The sequence below is a fragment of the Stomoxys calcitrans genome, chromosome 2, assembly GCF_963082655.1.
Source record: "Stomoxys calcitrans chromosome 2, idStoCalc2.1, whole genome shotgun sequence".
NCBI lineage: Eukaryota > Metazoa > Arthropoda > Insecta > Diptera > Muscidae > Stomoxys > Stomoxys calcitrans.
In genome coordinates, this window is record NC_081553.1 from 50,254,648 (window position 1) to 50,270,670 (window position 16,023).

The following is a 16,023-nucleotide window of genomic DNA, read 5'->3' on the forward strand; positions in this document are numbered from 1 at the left end:
GATATCACAGTAGTGAAAGATCAGGCCTCTAGTGGGAATCGAATCCACGATCCCCGAATCGAACCCTAGATACGCGCGCTGGCATTTCGACTTGGCAACCGGGGCTACCTCTTTTTGATTGGGGATTGCTAATTGGCCTCATCGATTCAGGTTTGGACCGTTTGAAGTGGTCCTTCGAATTGAATTCATGAGCTCCTAGAAACCGCAGTCGTTGTCCGATTTGGCTCAAATTTGATACACAATTTTCTGATACGACTACCAACAATTGTACCAAAAGTGACGGGACTCATGGAGACAACGGAATCTTGGAATAATGAGGTTGATCATAACGGAATTTATGTTCAAGAAAGCCTTGAGGAGTTTCGCACCATTTAACCTGATGGAATATTTCCGGCATTACAACAGAATGAGACCGACTATTTGACGCCTCATTTGGGCTGTATTTTCACAGCGTGCCTAAGATTTCCATATACTCCGAATGCCTGGCAGGAGGCAAAGTGGTATTTATGCCCAAGCCCGGCAAGGCAAGTAATGCGACACCAAAGGCCTACAGACCTATAATCCTTACGTCCTTTCTACTCAAGACCATAGAACGTATCCACACCATGATAAAGAGGAGAGGATACCATGATAAAGAGAGAGTAGAGTAGATAAAGAGTAGCTCAAATACAAAGAGCATGTCTATGTCAAGGGAATGTCGGTGAAACAGCCCTGCACGATGTTGTGCATAAAATAGAAGAATCCTTCGATGCCAAAACGTACACAATGTCGGTATGCATTGACATCAAAGGGGCGTTTTAACATTGTGCGGCCCGACACACTGATCTAATCCTTAGAGCAGTGCCGGTTGCACCGGGTCCTTAGAGACTGTATAAATCATATGCTAAGGAACAGGTGGATGAATTGCGGGTCCCATGACATAAAATAAATGCAACAAATAATAGCGTGCTAAGTTCAGCCGGGCCGAATCTTATATACCGTCCACCATGGATCGCATTTGTTGAGTTCTTTTCCTGGCATCTCTTCTTAGGCAAAAAAGGATAAAAGAAAAGGTTTGCTCTGCTATTAGAGCGATATCAAGATTCGAAAAAGAATTGCTCCCTTTGGGGGCTCAAGAAGTAAAATAGAGAGATCGATTTATATGGGAGCTATATCGGGCTATATTCAGACCATAAAAAACACGAATGTTGATGGTCATGAGAGAAACCGTCGTACAAAATTTCAGGCAAATCGGATAATAATTGCGACCTCTAGAGGCTCAAGAAGTCAAGATCCCAGATCGGTTTATATGGCAGCTATATCAGGTTATGAACCGATTTTAAGCTTATTTGACATAGTTGTTGAAAGTAAGAATAAAATACGTCATCCAAAATTTCAGCCAAATCGGATAGGAATTGCGCCCTCTAGAAGCTCAAGAAGTCAAGTCCCCAGATCTGTTTATATGACAGCTATATCAGGTTATGAACCGATTTGAACCATACTTGGCACAGTTGTTGGATATCATAACGGAGTACGTCGTGCAAAATTGCATTCCAATAGGATAAGAATTGCGCACTCTAGAGGCTCAAGAAGTCAAGACCAAGATCGGTTTATATGACAGCTATATCAGGTTATGGACCGATTTGAACCATACTTGGCACAGTTATTGGATATCATAATAAAAGACGTCGTGCAAAATTTCATTCCAATCGGATAGGAATTGCGCAGTCTGGAGGCTCAAAAAGTCAAGACCCAAGACCGGTTTATATGACAGCTATATCAAAACATGGACCGATATGGCCCATTTACAATACCAACCGACCTACACTAATAAAAAGTATTTGTGCAAAATTTCAAGCGGCTAGCTTTACTCCTTCGGAAGTTAGCGTGCTTTCGACAGACAGACGAACGGACGGACGGACGGACAGACGGACGGACATGGCTAGATCGATATAAAATGTCGAAAAAAATATATACACTTTATGGGGTCTCAGACGAATATTTCGAGTAGTTACAAACAGAATGACGAAATTAGTATACCCCTCATACCCCTGGTGGAGGGTATAAAAAGTGGCAAAAGGCACGCCACAGGGGAGGTGGCATTTTATCGCCACTCCTTTGGGTGACCACCAATAATGACCTATTGCGGATGCTGACTGAGGAAGGATTTGAAGCCGTCTGCTAGACCCAGGGGTCTCAATGTTAACCCAGAGAAGAGAAATGGGTCTACATGGGGACTATATTAAAATATGGTCCGATCTGAACCATACTCAGTTCGGATGTATAAAAGTCTTACACACAGCTCACTTTGCCAAATTTCAATCGAGTCGAATAAAAATGCGCCTCTTATGGGTCCAACAATTTAAATCGGGAGATTACTATGTATGGCAGCTCTATCAAAATATAGTCCAACCCAAACCAGTTTAGGCAATTACATCAATAGTCTTAACACAACTTAATGTGTAAAATTTCAGCGAATTCGGGTATTAAATGGAGCTTTTATGGGGATAAGAATTAAAATCCTCAGATCGGTCCTTATGGCAGCTATAGGCAAATATAGTTCGACCTAGACTATACTCGGTACGGAAATCCGGAGGATCTAAATGAAACTCTAACTAAATTTCCCATGAACATTCCACCAAGGAACAGGAGATACTTCTCTCATATCAATGAGTGCAGTCCGAATAAAGTTTAAGCTCCATGATAAGGGGCCTCCTTTTTATGCCGAGTCCGAACGGCATGCTGCAGTGTGACTCCTTTTTTTGGGAGAAGTTCTAACATGACAGCATACCTCTCAAATGTAGCCAGCATTAGTAAGGGGATAACCAGCGCTGAAAATTTTTCTGATGCTCACGCCGAGATTTGAACCCAAGCGTTCGGCGGACATGCTAACCTCTGCGCCACGGTGGCCTCTAATCTACCAAATTCACTGTGCCAAATTATAGCGAAATTGGTTAATGAATACGGCATTTATGGATTTGATTCATACGGGTCTGAACCATAACGGATACGGATACCGAGGAACCTGGATCAACTCGTTGTTCCAAATTTCTAGTAAATCGGTTAGTAAATACGCCATTTGTGGACGAAACATCTTCAATCGCAAGATTGGTCTATATGGCGGCCATATCAAGATATAGTCCTATATATAGCCCATCTTCTAACTTAACTTGCTTAAGGACAAGAAAAGTTTCAATCCAATGTCTCTATTGTAGAGTTATTACATCAGATAGATACATGGAAAGATGGAAGGACAGAACGGGTTAGAGGAAGGTCTAGATTGTCCTAAATTTTTTCGACTACCAAGAATACTAATATTTTATAGGATCTGAATGAATATTTCGATAAAGCCCCAACCTTGAGTAGAGCTGACAAACTATCGATAATCTCAATATTCGATATTTTCGATATTTCTAACGATAAATATTGATAGTATCGATACTATCGTTAATTTCCCACTACCAATATTTCAAATGAAAATGAGAAATAAAAATCAGGAGATCAATAAAAACAAATTAAATAAAGCCACTTGGAAGTCATAAAAGAAATCATATAAAATTTCAGTCGAATAGGATGAAAATAGCGCCCTCTATAGGCGTTGTGAATTTTAAAAGACACATTCAGTGTCGGATCGCTTATTATTTGTTAGGTTAGGTAAGAGTAACATTCCTTCACTCACTTAGACAATTTTTTGCCCATTGTTATCTCACAGTAGCGACAAACCAAGGCTTCTGGCGGTAATCGAACACACAATCCCTGCACTGCTATTCAAGCACGCTACCTACTCGGCAACAGGGGGCCCTTATTATTTGTTAAACTTTGCAAAAAATTTAACATTGCCATAGTATCGATACCAAAAAAATTAATCGATATTCGGACAAACATTAAAATATCGATAGGGCCATCGATATTTTGCCCCTTAAGGCTCTTTAAGGCGTTAATATGAAATTGTATTTTATTCATGTCCAATAGCAAACATCATGTCAACACAACCAACCAACCATCTTTGTGTAGGGTACATGAACAAAAGAGTGTCATGAAATAAAATGCTTAGCTTTGTTTAAATTCGATTGTTCTCACCAAAGAGGGTGAGAAAAGAAAAGAGTTGGCATTAGAGCGAAATACAGCATGGCCAGTGACAAAAGTTAAAGACACAACATGATTGAGTTGCTTACGATAATTCGTTTTTCCTTTTATTCCAACTTTCGGTTGCAAAGAAACAAAGCAAAATACGAAAAATGTTCGAACGAATGCCCGAATCAAAACAGAATAACCCGAAAATGTTGCAACCCTCAATGTGATTCCAATTGGAATACATGGAAAATGTTGTGTCTTTAACGCATGTTATTTTACGGTACGGGGAAGACAAAGCAGAAACCCTCTCTTGTATTATCTTACCCTCTTTGGTTCTCACAGCTGCTCCATTGAAAGAGTTTGTTGTGAAATGTTGTTAGTGCGTCATTAGAATTTGACCAGTAAACATTAAAGCCAAAGAAGTCTTGTCAACTTCATAAGAAACAAATTCCGCAACTTTGCCAACATGTGGCTTGAATTGTTGTTAGTGTTTGTTATTGGTGGCATATTGTTCTATCGTTGGGGCACTGAATACGATGACCACTTCAAAAAGCGCAACATACCCCATGACAAACCGGTGTTCCTTTTAGGTAGTGCCAGAGATGTTATGATGGGACGCAAATCGGCTTTACAAGTCATGTGTGAATTTCATCAGAAATTCAGCGGCAGGTAAAAATAACTTTTTGATTTTACGAAGTTCAGTCCACATTCCTTTTTTCTGTCTCAGTGCCTATGGAGCCTTTGATAATCGCAAACCGGTTTTGATGATACGTGAACCGAAAATGGTCAAACACATTCTCATCGATGCTTTCAATCACTTTGTCAATCGCAATAATTGCATACCGGTCAATGAGGCCAGCCTCTTTACCAACTCCATATTTATGATGGAAAATTTAAAATGGAATGAAATGAGAAAAACTTTAAATCCTGTTTTTCGCGGCAATAAAATAGAACAAATGCTTGGCTTAATGTTGAAAACAGTACATGAGAATATGTCCGATTTTAGAGATCAACATAAGAATGCAAATGCTGGTGGTTTTGAGGTGGATGTTAAGGATTTAACAATGCGTCTAACCAATGATATCATAGCCTCTGTAGCTTTTGGGGTGGAAGTGAACTCTCTACGGGACAAGGAGAATGAGTTTTATATGCAATCGAAGAGGGCTATATGTTTTACTCCCTTTCAACATATGAAAATATTTTTCATGATGTTATTCCCCAAGATAGCAGAGGTAAGTGGAATTTGAATTGACAATATTGTGTAGTACAATAAAAATGAGAAAGAACTTACAGTTTGCTAAGATGGATGAGACAGAATCAATATACATCCACATTTTGAACAAATTTGTAATATCGGCTTCCCGAAAATTTTTATGTAGATTCTATTGATTGGACTTATAAGTCCACCTTGGCCTTATAAGACCACCTTGGCCTTATAAGACCACCCTGGCCTTATAAGACCACCCTGGCCTTATAAGACCACCCTGGCATTATAAGACCACCTTGGCCTTATAAGACCACCTTGGCCTTATAAGACCACCATGGCCTTATAAGACAACCCTGGCCTTATAAGACAACCCTGGCCTTATAAGACCACCCTGGCCTTATAAGACCACCCTGGCCTTATAAGACCACCCTGGCCTTATGAGACCACCCTGGCCTTATAAGACCACCCTGGCCTTATAAGACCACCTTGGCCTTATAAGACCACCTTGGCCTTATAAGACCACCTTGGCCTTATAAGACCACCTTGGCCTTATAAGACCACCTTGGCCTTATAAGACCACCTTGGCCTTATAAGACCACCTTGGCCTTATAAGACCACCTTGGCCTTATAAGACCACCTTGGCCTTATAAGACCACCTTGGCCTTATAAGACCACCTTGGCCTTATAATACCACCTTGGCCGTATAAGACCACCTTGGCCTTATAAGACCACCTTGACCTCCTTGGCCCTATAAGACCACCTTGGCTTTATAAGACCACCTTGGCTTTATAAGACCACCGTGGCCTAATAAGACTATCTTGGCCTCACAAAACTACCTTGGCCTTATAAGACCACCTCGGCCTTATAAGACCACCTTGGCCTTATAAGACCACCCTGGCCATATAAGACCACCGTGGCCTTATAAGACCACCGTGGCCTTATAAGACCACCTTGGCCTTATAAGACCACAGTGGCCTTATAAGACCACCGTGGCCTTATAAGACCACCGTGGCCTTATAAGACCACCGTGGCCTTATAAGACCACCCTGGCCTTATAAGACCACCGTGGCCTTATAAGACCACCGTGGCCTTATAAGACCACCGTGGCCTTATAAGACCACCGTGGCCTTATAAGACCACCGTGGCCTTATAAGACCACCGTGGCCTTATAAGACCACCGTGGCCTTATAAGACCACCGTGGCCTTATAAGACCACCGTGGCCTTATAAGACCACCGTGGCCTTATAAGACCACCGTGGCCTTATAAGACCACCGTGGCCTTATAAGACCACCGTGGCCTTATAAGACCACCGTGGCCTTATAAGACCACCTTGGCCTTATAAGACCACCTTGGCCTTATAAGACCATCTTGGCCCTATAAGACCACCTTGGCCTTATACGACCACCTTGGCCTGACAAAACTACCTTGGTCTTATAAGACAACCTTGGCCTTATAAGACCACCTTGGCCTTATAAAATCAACTTAGCTCTTATAAGACCACCTTGCCTTTATAAGACCACCTTGGCCTTATAAGATCAACTTGCCCTTATAAGACCACCGTGGCCTTATAAGACCACCGTGGCCTTATAAGACCACTGTGGCCTTATAAGACCACCGTGGCCTTATAAGACCACTGTGGCCTTATAAGAACACCGTGGCCTTATAAGACCACCGTGGCCTTATAAGACCACCGTGGCCTTATAAGACCACCGTGGCCTTATAAGACCACCGTGGCCTTATAAGACCACCGTGGCCTTATAAGACCACCGTGGCCTTGTAAGACCACCTTGACCTCCTTGGCCCTATAAGACCATCTTGGCTTTATAAGACCACCTTTGCTTTATAAGACCACCGTGGCCTTATAAGACCACCGTGGCTTATAAGGTCTATATTCAAAACTGAAGAAGTTCCGTTTAGGAGAGGTACAACCGCAGTACTATTTTGATATGGTTGTTGCGGAAGATAGACTCAGGAAGCTTTCAGAATATTAAGACCAATGTGGTCTGATTAGACCACTTTTCCTTATAAGACCACCTTGGTCTTGTAAGACCACCTTGGTCTTGTAAGACCACCTTGGTCTCGTAAGACCACCTTGGCCTTATAAGACCAAGGTGGTCTTATAAGGCCCAGGTAGTCTTACAAGGCCAAGGTGGTCTTATAAGGCCACGGTGGTCTTATAAGGCCAAGGTGGTCTTATAAGGCCAAGGTGGTCTTATAAGGCCACGGTGGTCTTATAAGGCCAAGGTGGTCTTATAAGGCCACGGTGGTCTTATAAGGCCATGGTGGTCTTATAAGGCCATGGTGGTCTTATAAGGCCAAGGTGGTTTTATAAGGCCAAGGTGGTCTTATAAGGCCAAGGTGGTCTTATAAGGCCACGGTGGTCTTATAAGGCCACGGTGGTCTTATAAGGCCAATGTGGTCTTATAAGGCCACGGTGGTCTTATAAGGCCATGGTGGTTTTATAAGGCCAAGGTAGTCTTATAAGGCCACGGTGGTCTTATAAGGCCACGGTGGTCTTATAAGGCCACGGTGGTCTTATAAGGCCACGGTGGTCTTATAAGGCCACGGTGGTCTTATAAGGCCACGGTGGTCTTATAAGGCCAAGGTGGTCTTATAAGGCCAAGGTGGTCTTATAAGGCCACGGTGGTCTTATAAGGCCACGGTGGTCTTATAAGGCCAAGGTGGTCTTATAAGGCAACGGTGGTCTTATAAGGCCATGGTGGTCTTATAAGGCCATGGTGGTCTTATAAGGCCAAGGTGGTCTTATAAGGCCACGGTGGTCTTATAAGGCCACGGTGGTCTTATAAGGCCACGGTGGTCTTATAAGGCCATGGTGGTTTTATAAGGCCATGGTGGTTTTATAAGGCCAAGGTAGTCTTATAAGGCCACGGTGGTCTTATAAGGCCACGGTGGTCTTATAAGGCCACGGTGGTCTTATAAGGCCACGGTGGTCTTATAAGGCCAAGGTGGTCTTATAAGGCCACGGTGGTCTTATAAGGCCACGGTGGTCTTATAAGGCCAAGGTGGTCTTATAAGGCCACGGTGGTCTTATAAGGCCATGGTGGTCTTATAAGGCCATGGTGGTCTTATAAGGCCATGGTGGTCTTATAAGGCCAAGGTGGTCTTATAAGGCCACGGTGGTCTTATAAGGCCAAGGTGGTCTTATAAGGCCAAGGTGGTCTTATAAGGCCACGGTGGTCTTATAAGGCCACGGTGGTCTTATAAGGCCAAGGTGGTCTTATAAGGCCACGGTGGTCTTATAAGGCCAAGGTGGTCTTATAAGGCCACGGTGGTCTTATAAGGCCATGGTGGTCTTATAAGGCCATGGTGGTCTTATAAGGCCATGGTGGTCTTATAAGGCCAAGGTGGTCTTATAAGGCCACGGTGGTCTTATAAGGCCAAGGTGGTCTTATAAGGCCACGGTGGTCTTATAAGGCCAAGGTGGTCTTATAAGGCCAAGGTGGTCTTATAAGGCCACGGTGGTCTTATAAGGCCACGGTGGTCTTATAAGGCCAAGGTGGTCTTATAAGGCCACGGTGGTCTTATAAGGCCAAGGTGGTCTTATAAGGCCACGGTGGTCTTATAAGGCCATGGTGGTCTTATAAGGCCAAGGTGGTTTTATAAGGCCAAGGTGGTCTTATAAGGCCAAGGTGGTCTTATAAGGCCAAGGTGGTCTTATAAGGCCACGGTGGTCTTATATGGCCAAGGTGGTCTTATAAGGCCACGGTGGTCTTATAAGGCCATGGTGGTCTTATAAGGCCATGGTGGTCTTATAAGGCCAAGGTGGTCTTATAAGGCCAAGATGGTCTTATAAGGCCACGGTGGTCTTATAAGACTACGGTGGTCTTATAAGGCCATGGTGGTCTTATAAGGCTAAGGTGGTTTTATAAGGCCACCTTGGCCTTATAATGACCACCTTGGCCTTATAAGACCACCTTGGCCTTATAAGACCACCTTGGCCTCAAAGCCCACCTATGATCTGGATCTCAATGCTTTGGTGATTCCGAGGCGGGCCAGCACCTTCATAGCGCAACCATACGTCACAAGTGGTATCACAATATTTGCATCTGTGAAATCTTGTAAATCATCTTTGTGTTAAACAACATCCTCCTTCACGAGCAGAAGGCGCATATTGCCTTCCAGCTTGTTTTCTCTGATTCTCTGACCTATGAAATACTACGAATAGAGGAAAAGGCCCAGGCATTTCTCCACCATGGACAATTGCAGAGTGATTCCGCCCAAAGACGGGAGTCTTAAATCTCCGATTGGAGAGCAATAATTGTGTGTTGCTTGGGTAACCCATTTCTCGCAGCCTTTCTCGTCAGTCTTCTTAGTGACCTATCCATAAACTCTCTCATCGACGACGGACACTTTGGATGGGTGGCACAATATTTTCCGTAATGAATGTCATGTCACCCTTGTTAAGATCCAATAGGACTTCATTTATCAATAGGTTCCAGAGAGTTGTCAAGAAAAGACTCCCCTTTGGAAGCATTGTCTAGTCAACCTTCTTTTCACCACATAAGGTTAGAAGGAGCGTTGATAGACTTCCCACATACCATCTCATTCGTGCATTGGGAGATATTAAGATCGACTTCTTTGCGGTACAGGGCGATTATTGACCCTATAGCAACTTTGTTAAAAGAACCTCCAAATCCAGTCGAAAGTTTTATGTTAAACATAATGAAGTCTTTTATCTGTCGAAGTTTCATTTCCATGTCTCTATATTTTTTTTGTAAAAGCCAATATTTTTCCATTCCAGTTTTTCAAAATGGATTTCCTCGGTAGGAAATCCTCCGATTACTTCTTCCATTTAGTCATGGATGCTATGAAACACCGGGAAGAAGAGAACATTCAACGCCCAGATATGATTGATCTGTTAATGGAAGGCCGCGGTAGATGGTCGGACATTGAAATTGCCGCCCAGTGCCTAATTTTTCTCTTTGCCGGTTTTGAAACAACATCCGGGGCAATGGGCTTTGCTGGTCATGAGCTAATGGAATATCCAGAAGTTCAACAGAAATTATTCGAAGAAATTCAGGAAGTGGATAAACAATTGCAAGGTAAACCTCTCACCCATGAAATACTACAAAAAATGACCTACATGGATATGGTGGTTTCGGAGGTCTTAAGAAAATGGCCCGTGGCCATGGTTTCAGATCGTACCTGTACCAGTGACTATGATTATGTATCGCCCATAAGTGGAGATAGAATTTCCATTAAAAAGGATGAATTGGTGCGCATACCTACGTGTGCCCTACAAAGAGATGCCAAGTATTTTGAAAGTCCTGAGAAGTTAAAACCGGAACGTTTTAGTGCGGAAAATAAGTCGAAAATTGAAACGGGCACCTATTTGCCATTTGGATTGGGAGCACGTAATTGTATTGGTAAGTTGGTGACAAAGTGGGTAAGAATTTTGTTTCTTCAAAATGGTTCTTCTTTCAGGAAAACGCTTTGCCCTACTTGAAATAAAGGCCTTCCTTTTTTATGTGCTGCGTGATTATCGCTTGGAAGCTTCTTCAAAAACTTGCCTTCCCATGGAATTGGATATGACCAGCATGCATTTGCAACCAAAAACCGGATTCTGGTTACAATTTAAACCAAGAAAACATTAATTTGAGTTTTTTAAGCATTATTAAGTTTAAAATAAGGCTATTCATTAGTGGGCCGAGGAAAAATAAAGAAAAATTTAATAATTTTTTTTTCTTTGCTAAAACTGAAGTAGAACTCCCTTTGCTTGTAAGTGTGGGACATTATTTATTGCCTAGGTTCTGAAAAATATCCAGATTTAGAAAGTTTTCAATTTGGGAGGGTTAAGTTCAGAGTGTACCAAAGAATTAAACACCAAACCGATGGCTTTGGTGCAGGCACATCCTCCTGCAGAGACAAAGAAGGAAATCTGGTAACTGACACAGACAAAATGCTGAGGATATGGAAAGAACATTTTACCCAACTGCTAGTGTCCGATGTTGGCGGCGAAGAGGATACCGCAGAACCAATCCCTGATGATGGTATAGAATGTTTACCTCCTAGTCGGAATGAGGTCCAAGTAGCAGTAACCCGACTAAAGAACAACAAGGCAGCAGGAGCCGACGGGTTACCCGCTGAACTATTTAAGACCGGAGGCGACACGCTGATAAGGCGTATGCATCAGCTTATCTGCACAATCTGGCTAGAAGAACATACTATACAAGAAAGGAGACAAGATGGAATGTGCCAACTACAGAGGAATAAGTCTCCTCCCCATCGCATACAAGATACTCTCGAGCGTACTGTGTGAAAGATTAAAACCTAAAGTCAATGAGATAATTGGGCCCTATCAATGCGGCTTTAGACCAGGTAAATCCACCCTAGACCAGATATTCACACTACGTCAAATCCTAGAAAAGACCCGAGAAGGACAAATTAACACCTACCATCTCTTTGTTGACTACAAAGCCGCCTTCGATACTCCTTTACGTTCAAAGGTATTTCAAGCCATGTCTGAGTTTGGTATCCCTGCAAAATTAATAAGACTCTGCAGGATGACACTTGCTGATACGCATTCCTCAGTAAGAATAGGAAAGAATCTCTCCGAACCATTTAATAGCAAACGAGGTTTCAGACAAGGAGACAGCCTCTCGTGTGATCTCTTTAATATCCTGCTGGAGAAGATTATACGAGATGCAGAAGTGAATAGATATGGCACACTAATCACAAGAGAGCACATGCTACTTGCCTATGCCGACGATATCGATATCATAGGTCGGTCACCGGAAGTAGTAACTGCAGCCTTGGAAAGAATCGAAAGAGAGTCAGTGAAAATGGGTCTGGCAGTAAATGGAGATAAGACGAAATGGATGGTTTCCACTCCCAAAAAGCCTTGTACAACCGAGCAGATAAAGAACATGGAGAAAGTTGGAAACCACAACTTTGAGATAGTCTGTAACTTTATCTACCTCGGCGCCGCCGTAACCGAAACGAATGACACCAGTTTTGAGATAAAGCGAAGAATAATACTAGCAAACAGATGCTACTTTGGACTAAGTAAGCAGTTTAGAAACTAGGCCACCTCTCGACAGACGAAGACTACACTTTACTAGACACTAATACTACCCGTGCTGTTATATGGTTCTGAGGCATGCGTACTTGTGAAAGCAGATGAGGCAGTGCTTGGAGTATTTGAGAGAAAGATTCTTCGTAAAATATATGGACCAGTTTGCGTTAACGGAGAATACAGGCGACGTATGGACCACGAGCTGTACGAGCTGTATGACGACGATAGCATAGTTACACGCATCAAAATACAACGGCTGCGTTGGCTAGGTCATGTTGTCAGAATGGATGAAAAAACTCCGAAAAAGAAGTCTTTTGAAGTCAAACTCGGTGGTACACGCAAACTCACAAATACCTTTCATTTGAGTCGCATATTGCCATGGTCGGGAAATATGTCCGATTTAGGGGTGTTTTGAGGCTTGGGGTGGTCCCCCTAGCACTTGGTCCGACAATTGGATATCAGATACGTTTTCTTATCCTGAATACCTTTCATTTGAGTCCCATATTGTCGTGATTGGTCTAAATATATGTTTGGTAGGTTTTAGGGTGGGGCAGCCCCCATAGGTACCCTATCCAAAATTTGGATACCAAATTTTTGTTTATAGGTTACTATAAGAGCGCACACACAATTTCGCTTAAATCGCATCACCCATCTCCGAGATCTGGCGTTTCTGAAAATTAGGGTAAGGGGGAGGGTCCGCCCCCCCTCAGATATCAAAAAAAGTAGTACTCAGTTTTCACCACGGGGTCATTATGCACCATCTGTGAAAATTTCAAGAAAATCGGTTCGGCTGTTTCTGAGTCTATAAGGAACACACAAACATACAAACAAACAAATCTACAAACAAACACAAATTGATTTTTACATATAAGAAGATTACAAATTAACCCACCCTAATGTACACTGCCATTATAGGACCAGTGCTAACTTATGGAGCGTTGGTTTGATAGAATGCTTTATATACGCAGACTTGAAGCAAGGAGTTCGATAAGATGCAAAAACTGGCCTGCTTCCGAAGCAAGTCTTTTGGGCATCAAACAGTCGTGAACATTGAGGTTCACATCAAAGGCGTAATTGGAGACGAAACTGGATATGCAACCCATTTAGGTCTATATTCGGAATTGTGCCGCCTAGATTGCGGTGGCCACCGTGACGCAGAGCTTAACATTTCCGCCTATAACGGCGTAAGCCTGGATTTGAGAACATCGGAAAATTTTTCTACAGTGTTTAACCCCTCCTAATGCTGGCGACATTTGTTAGGTTTTATGCCATTTGGTATACCTCGAAACTTGGTGTCAGAGATTTTAGAAGAAGCGCAGAATATCGAGGCGCTTCGAACGCTATTCGGCTAATGGGACAAATGTTCTGTCACAGCCAATTTAAGTAAGTTCGTGTCATTTGGTATGACAGCCATTTAAAAACTACTCTCTAAAGAGGTGTCGCCATTAAGCTTAAGCTTTAATCGGATAGCACTCATTGAGAGCTTTGCTCCCTATGGAATGTTTGCGGGAAAATTTTCAGTTGTCGCCATGGCTGTGCTTAGGCTCAAAGCTCGACATGCAGATGGAGGACTGGTGCGGCTACAGTTTTATTCAGATTATTGTGGATGCGGAGAGTAGACTTTGAAATATCTCTGACTATCTGGCACACAGACAGATGCGAGATAGGATCTTTGGGATTTTCTCTCTCGAGAAGGGGGGAAGCTGTATTTAAAGAGAGTGAGTACCTCGATCTTCACAGATGGCTGCAAGATGAAGTCAGAGAAGGGATTGGAGGTCTATTCCAAACCACTCGACATCGGTATGTAGGTGGGTGTCTACGGTGCAACAGATAAAGAGGTCTGTGACATTACAATAGCCGCAAATGTGATGCTGGCAAGTGATTTACAGCCTTTGAAACTAAGGATTGATATAAACAGTAAGGCGGCCCATAAGGGCGTGGATGCGAGGATGGTGGGATCACGACGTTAAGTTTGGAATCCATAAATGAGCTCTGGGCTCTTGATATGGCTTTGACTTGGGTTCCCGAACAAGATGGCGGGCTGTCACCGGTTTCGCATACAGGCCATTCGTGGAAACATAGTAGAGTGACTCGGGGACTTGATGGAAATCAGTACCTGGATGGCCGGTCACAGAAGAAGAACGAAGGAGCTGGCGGTATGATGTTACTGGTCATCATTACAGGGTTTATAACCAAGCGCTGTGCGATAGACCATGTGGCGATACACATTGTAATTCACAACTTGGAGAGAATGAGATGAGGTTAAGGTTGGTGCACGGGTTTTCCATCTTGTGGAGTTGGTTTTTTTTTCGATCTGGTGGAATTGCAGACGTATCTCTCAGTTTTCATCAGATACGTGAACAAGACGGGATGATTTTGGCAGAGATTTATATAGAACCACCGCTGAAAATTTTTCTGATGTTCGCGCCTGGATTTGAACCCAGGCAATCGGCGGACATGATAACCTCTGTGCCACGGTGGCCTCCAAATATATGGTGGTCTACATCGAAAAATATTTGGATATAGCTGTACCCATCTCCCAGTGAGCTGTGTCAGGCTCATCAATATCCTGTTAAATGTGCCCTATATCGACATATTTTGGGATATAGCTGTCATATATGCCCATTTCCCGATTAAAGTTCTTGGACCTATAAAAGAGGCATTTATTAAAAGATTTCACTGAAAGTTGTGTTAGGCCTTTTAACGTTTTTACCACATATGGTGTAGAGCGGGCTATATTTGTATAAAGCTGCCATGTGTAACGATCGCCCGTTTAAAGGTCTTGGTCCTATAAAAGGCGCATTTATTAGGAGATATAAGTGGCAAATATCGTCTGAATCGGTTCTTACCCAGATATAGCTCCGATATAAAACGATCTTCCAAATTTTATTTCTTGAACCCCCATAGGGTTCATTTCTTATCCGATTGGTCTGATATTTGTTAGGAAGTGTTTTGTTTTGACTTTCAACAACTATGCGAAGTATAGTCTAAATCGGTTCATAACCTGATGTAGCTCCCATATAAACCGATCTCGGGTATTGATTTATTGCGATTCTAGAGGGCGCAATTCTTAACGAATATGGGTGAAATTGTGTACAACGACTTTTCCTATGACCTTCAACATACGGGTCAAATATCGTCTGAATCAGTGCTTAACCTGATATAGCTCCCATATAAATCGATCTCCCGATTTTATTGGGTTGCCCAAAAAGTAATTGCGGATTTTTCATATAGTCGGCGTTGACAAATTTTTTCACAGCTTGTGATTCTGTAATAGCATTCTTTCTATTCTATCTATTATCAGCTGTTACTTTTAGCTTGCTTTAGAAAAAAAGTGTAAAAAAAGTATATTTGATTAAAGTTTATTCTAAGTTTTATTAAAAATGCATTTACTTTCTTTTAAAAAATCCGCAATTACTTTTTGGGCAAACTAATAGTTCTCAAGCCCCTATAGGGCAAAATTCTTAATCGATTTGGCTGAAATTTTGCACGAGGATATCTAATATTGTCTTCAATATCCAATCGGTGCGAATCGGTTTATAACCTGATACAGCTCCAATAGCAAAGCAATTCTTATCCATTATCCTTTGTTTGCCTATTAGGAGATATCGTGCAAAGAACTTGACAAGTGCGATTCATTGTGGAAGGTATATTTAAAATTCGAACCGACCGAACTTAGGACGATTTTATTTGCTAAACCCACCATCATAGGATACTAATCCTGTA

General features: G+C 42.5%; 2 protein-coding genes across 2 annotated transcripts in view; one reads left to right on the top strand and one right to left on the bottom strand.

Annotated features, from left to right (window-relative positions):
- The window catches only part of LOC131994658 (suppressor of lurcher protein 1), a 394,762-nt gene that overhangs the window by 65,607 nt on the left and 313,132 nt on the right, over positions 1-16,023 (bottom strand). The window lies entirely within an intron of this gene.
- Positions 4,466-10,876, top strand: LOC106083124 (probable cytochrome P450 9f2). The gene is made up of 4 exons (XM_013245976.2): positions 4,466-4,722; positions 4,781-5,285; positions 10,024-10,648; positions 10,707-10,876. The coding sequence occupies exons 1-4, from the start codon at positions 4,520-4,522 to the stop codon at positions 10,874-10,876; spliced, it is 1,503 nt and encodes a 500-aa protein (XP_013101430.2). The 5' UTR covers positions 4,466-4,519.

Coding starts and splice junctions, on each gene's coding strand:
- LOC106083124 (XM_013245976.2), top strand. CDS start 4,520: ATGTGGCTTGAATTGTTGTTAGTGTTTGTTATTGGTGGCATATTGTTC. Junction 5,286..10,023: donor TATTCCCCAAGATAGCAGAG/GTAAGTGGAATT, acceptor TTTCCATTCCAG/TTTTTCAAAATGGATTTCCT. Junction 10,649..10,706: donor GGGAGCACGTAATTGTATTG/GTAAGTTGGTGA, acceptor TTCTTCTTTCAG/GAAAACGCTTTGCCCTACTT.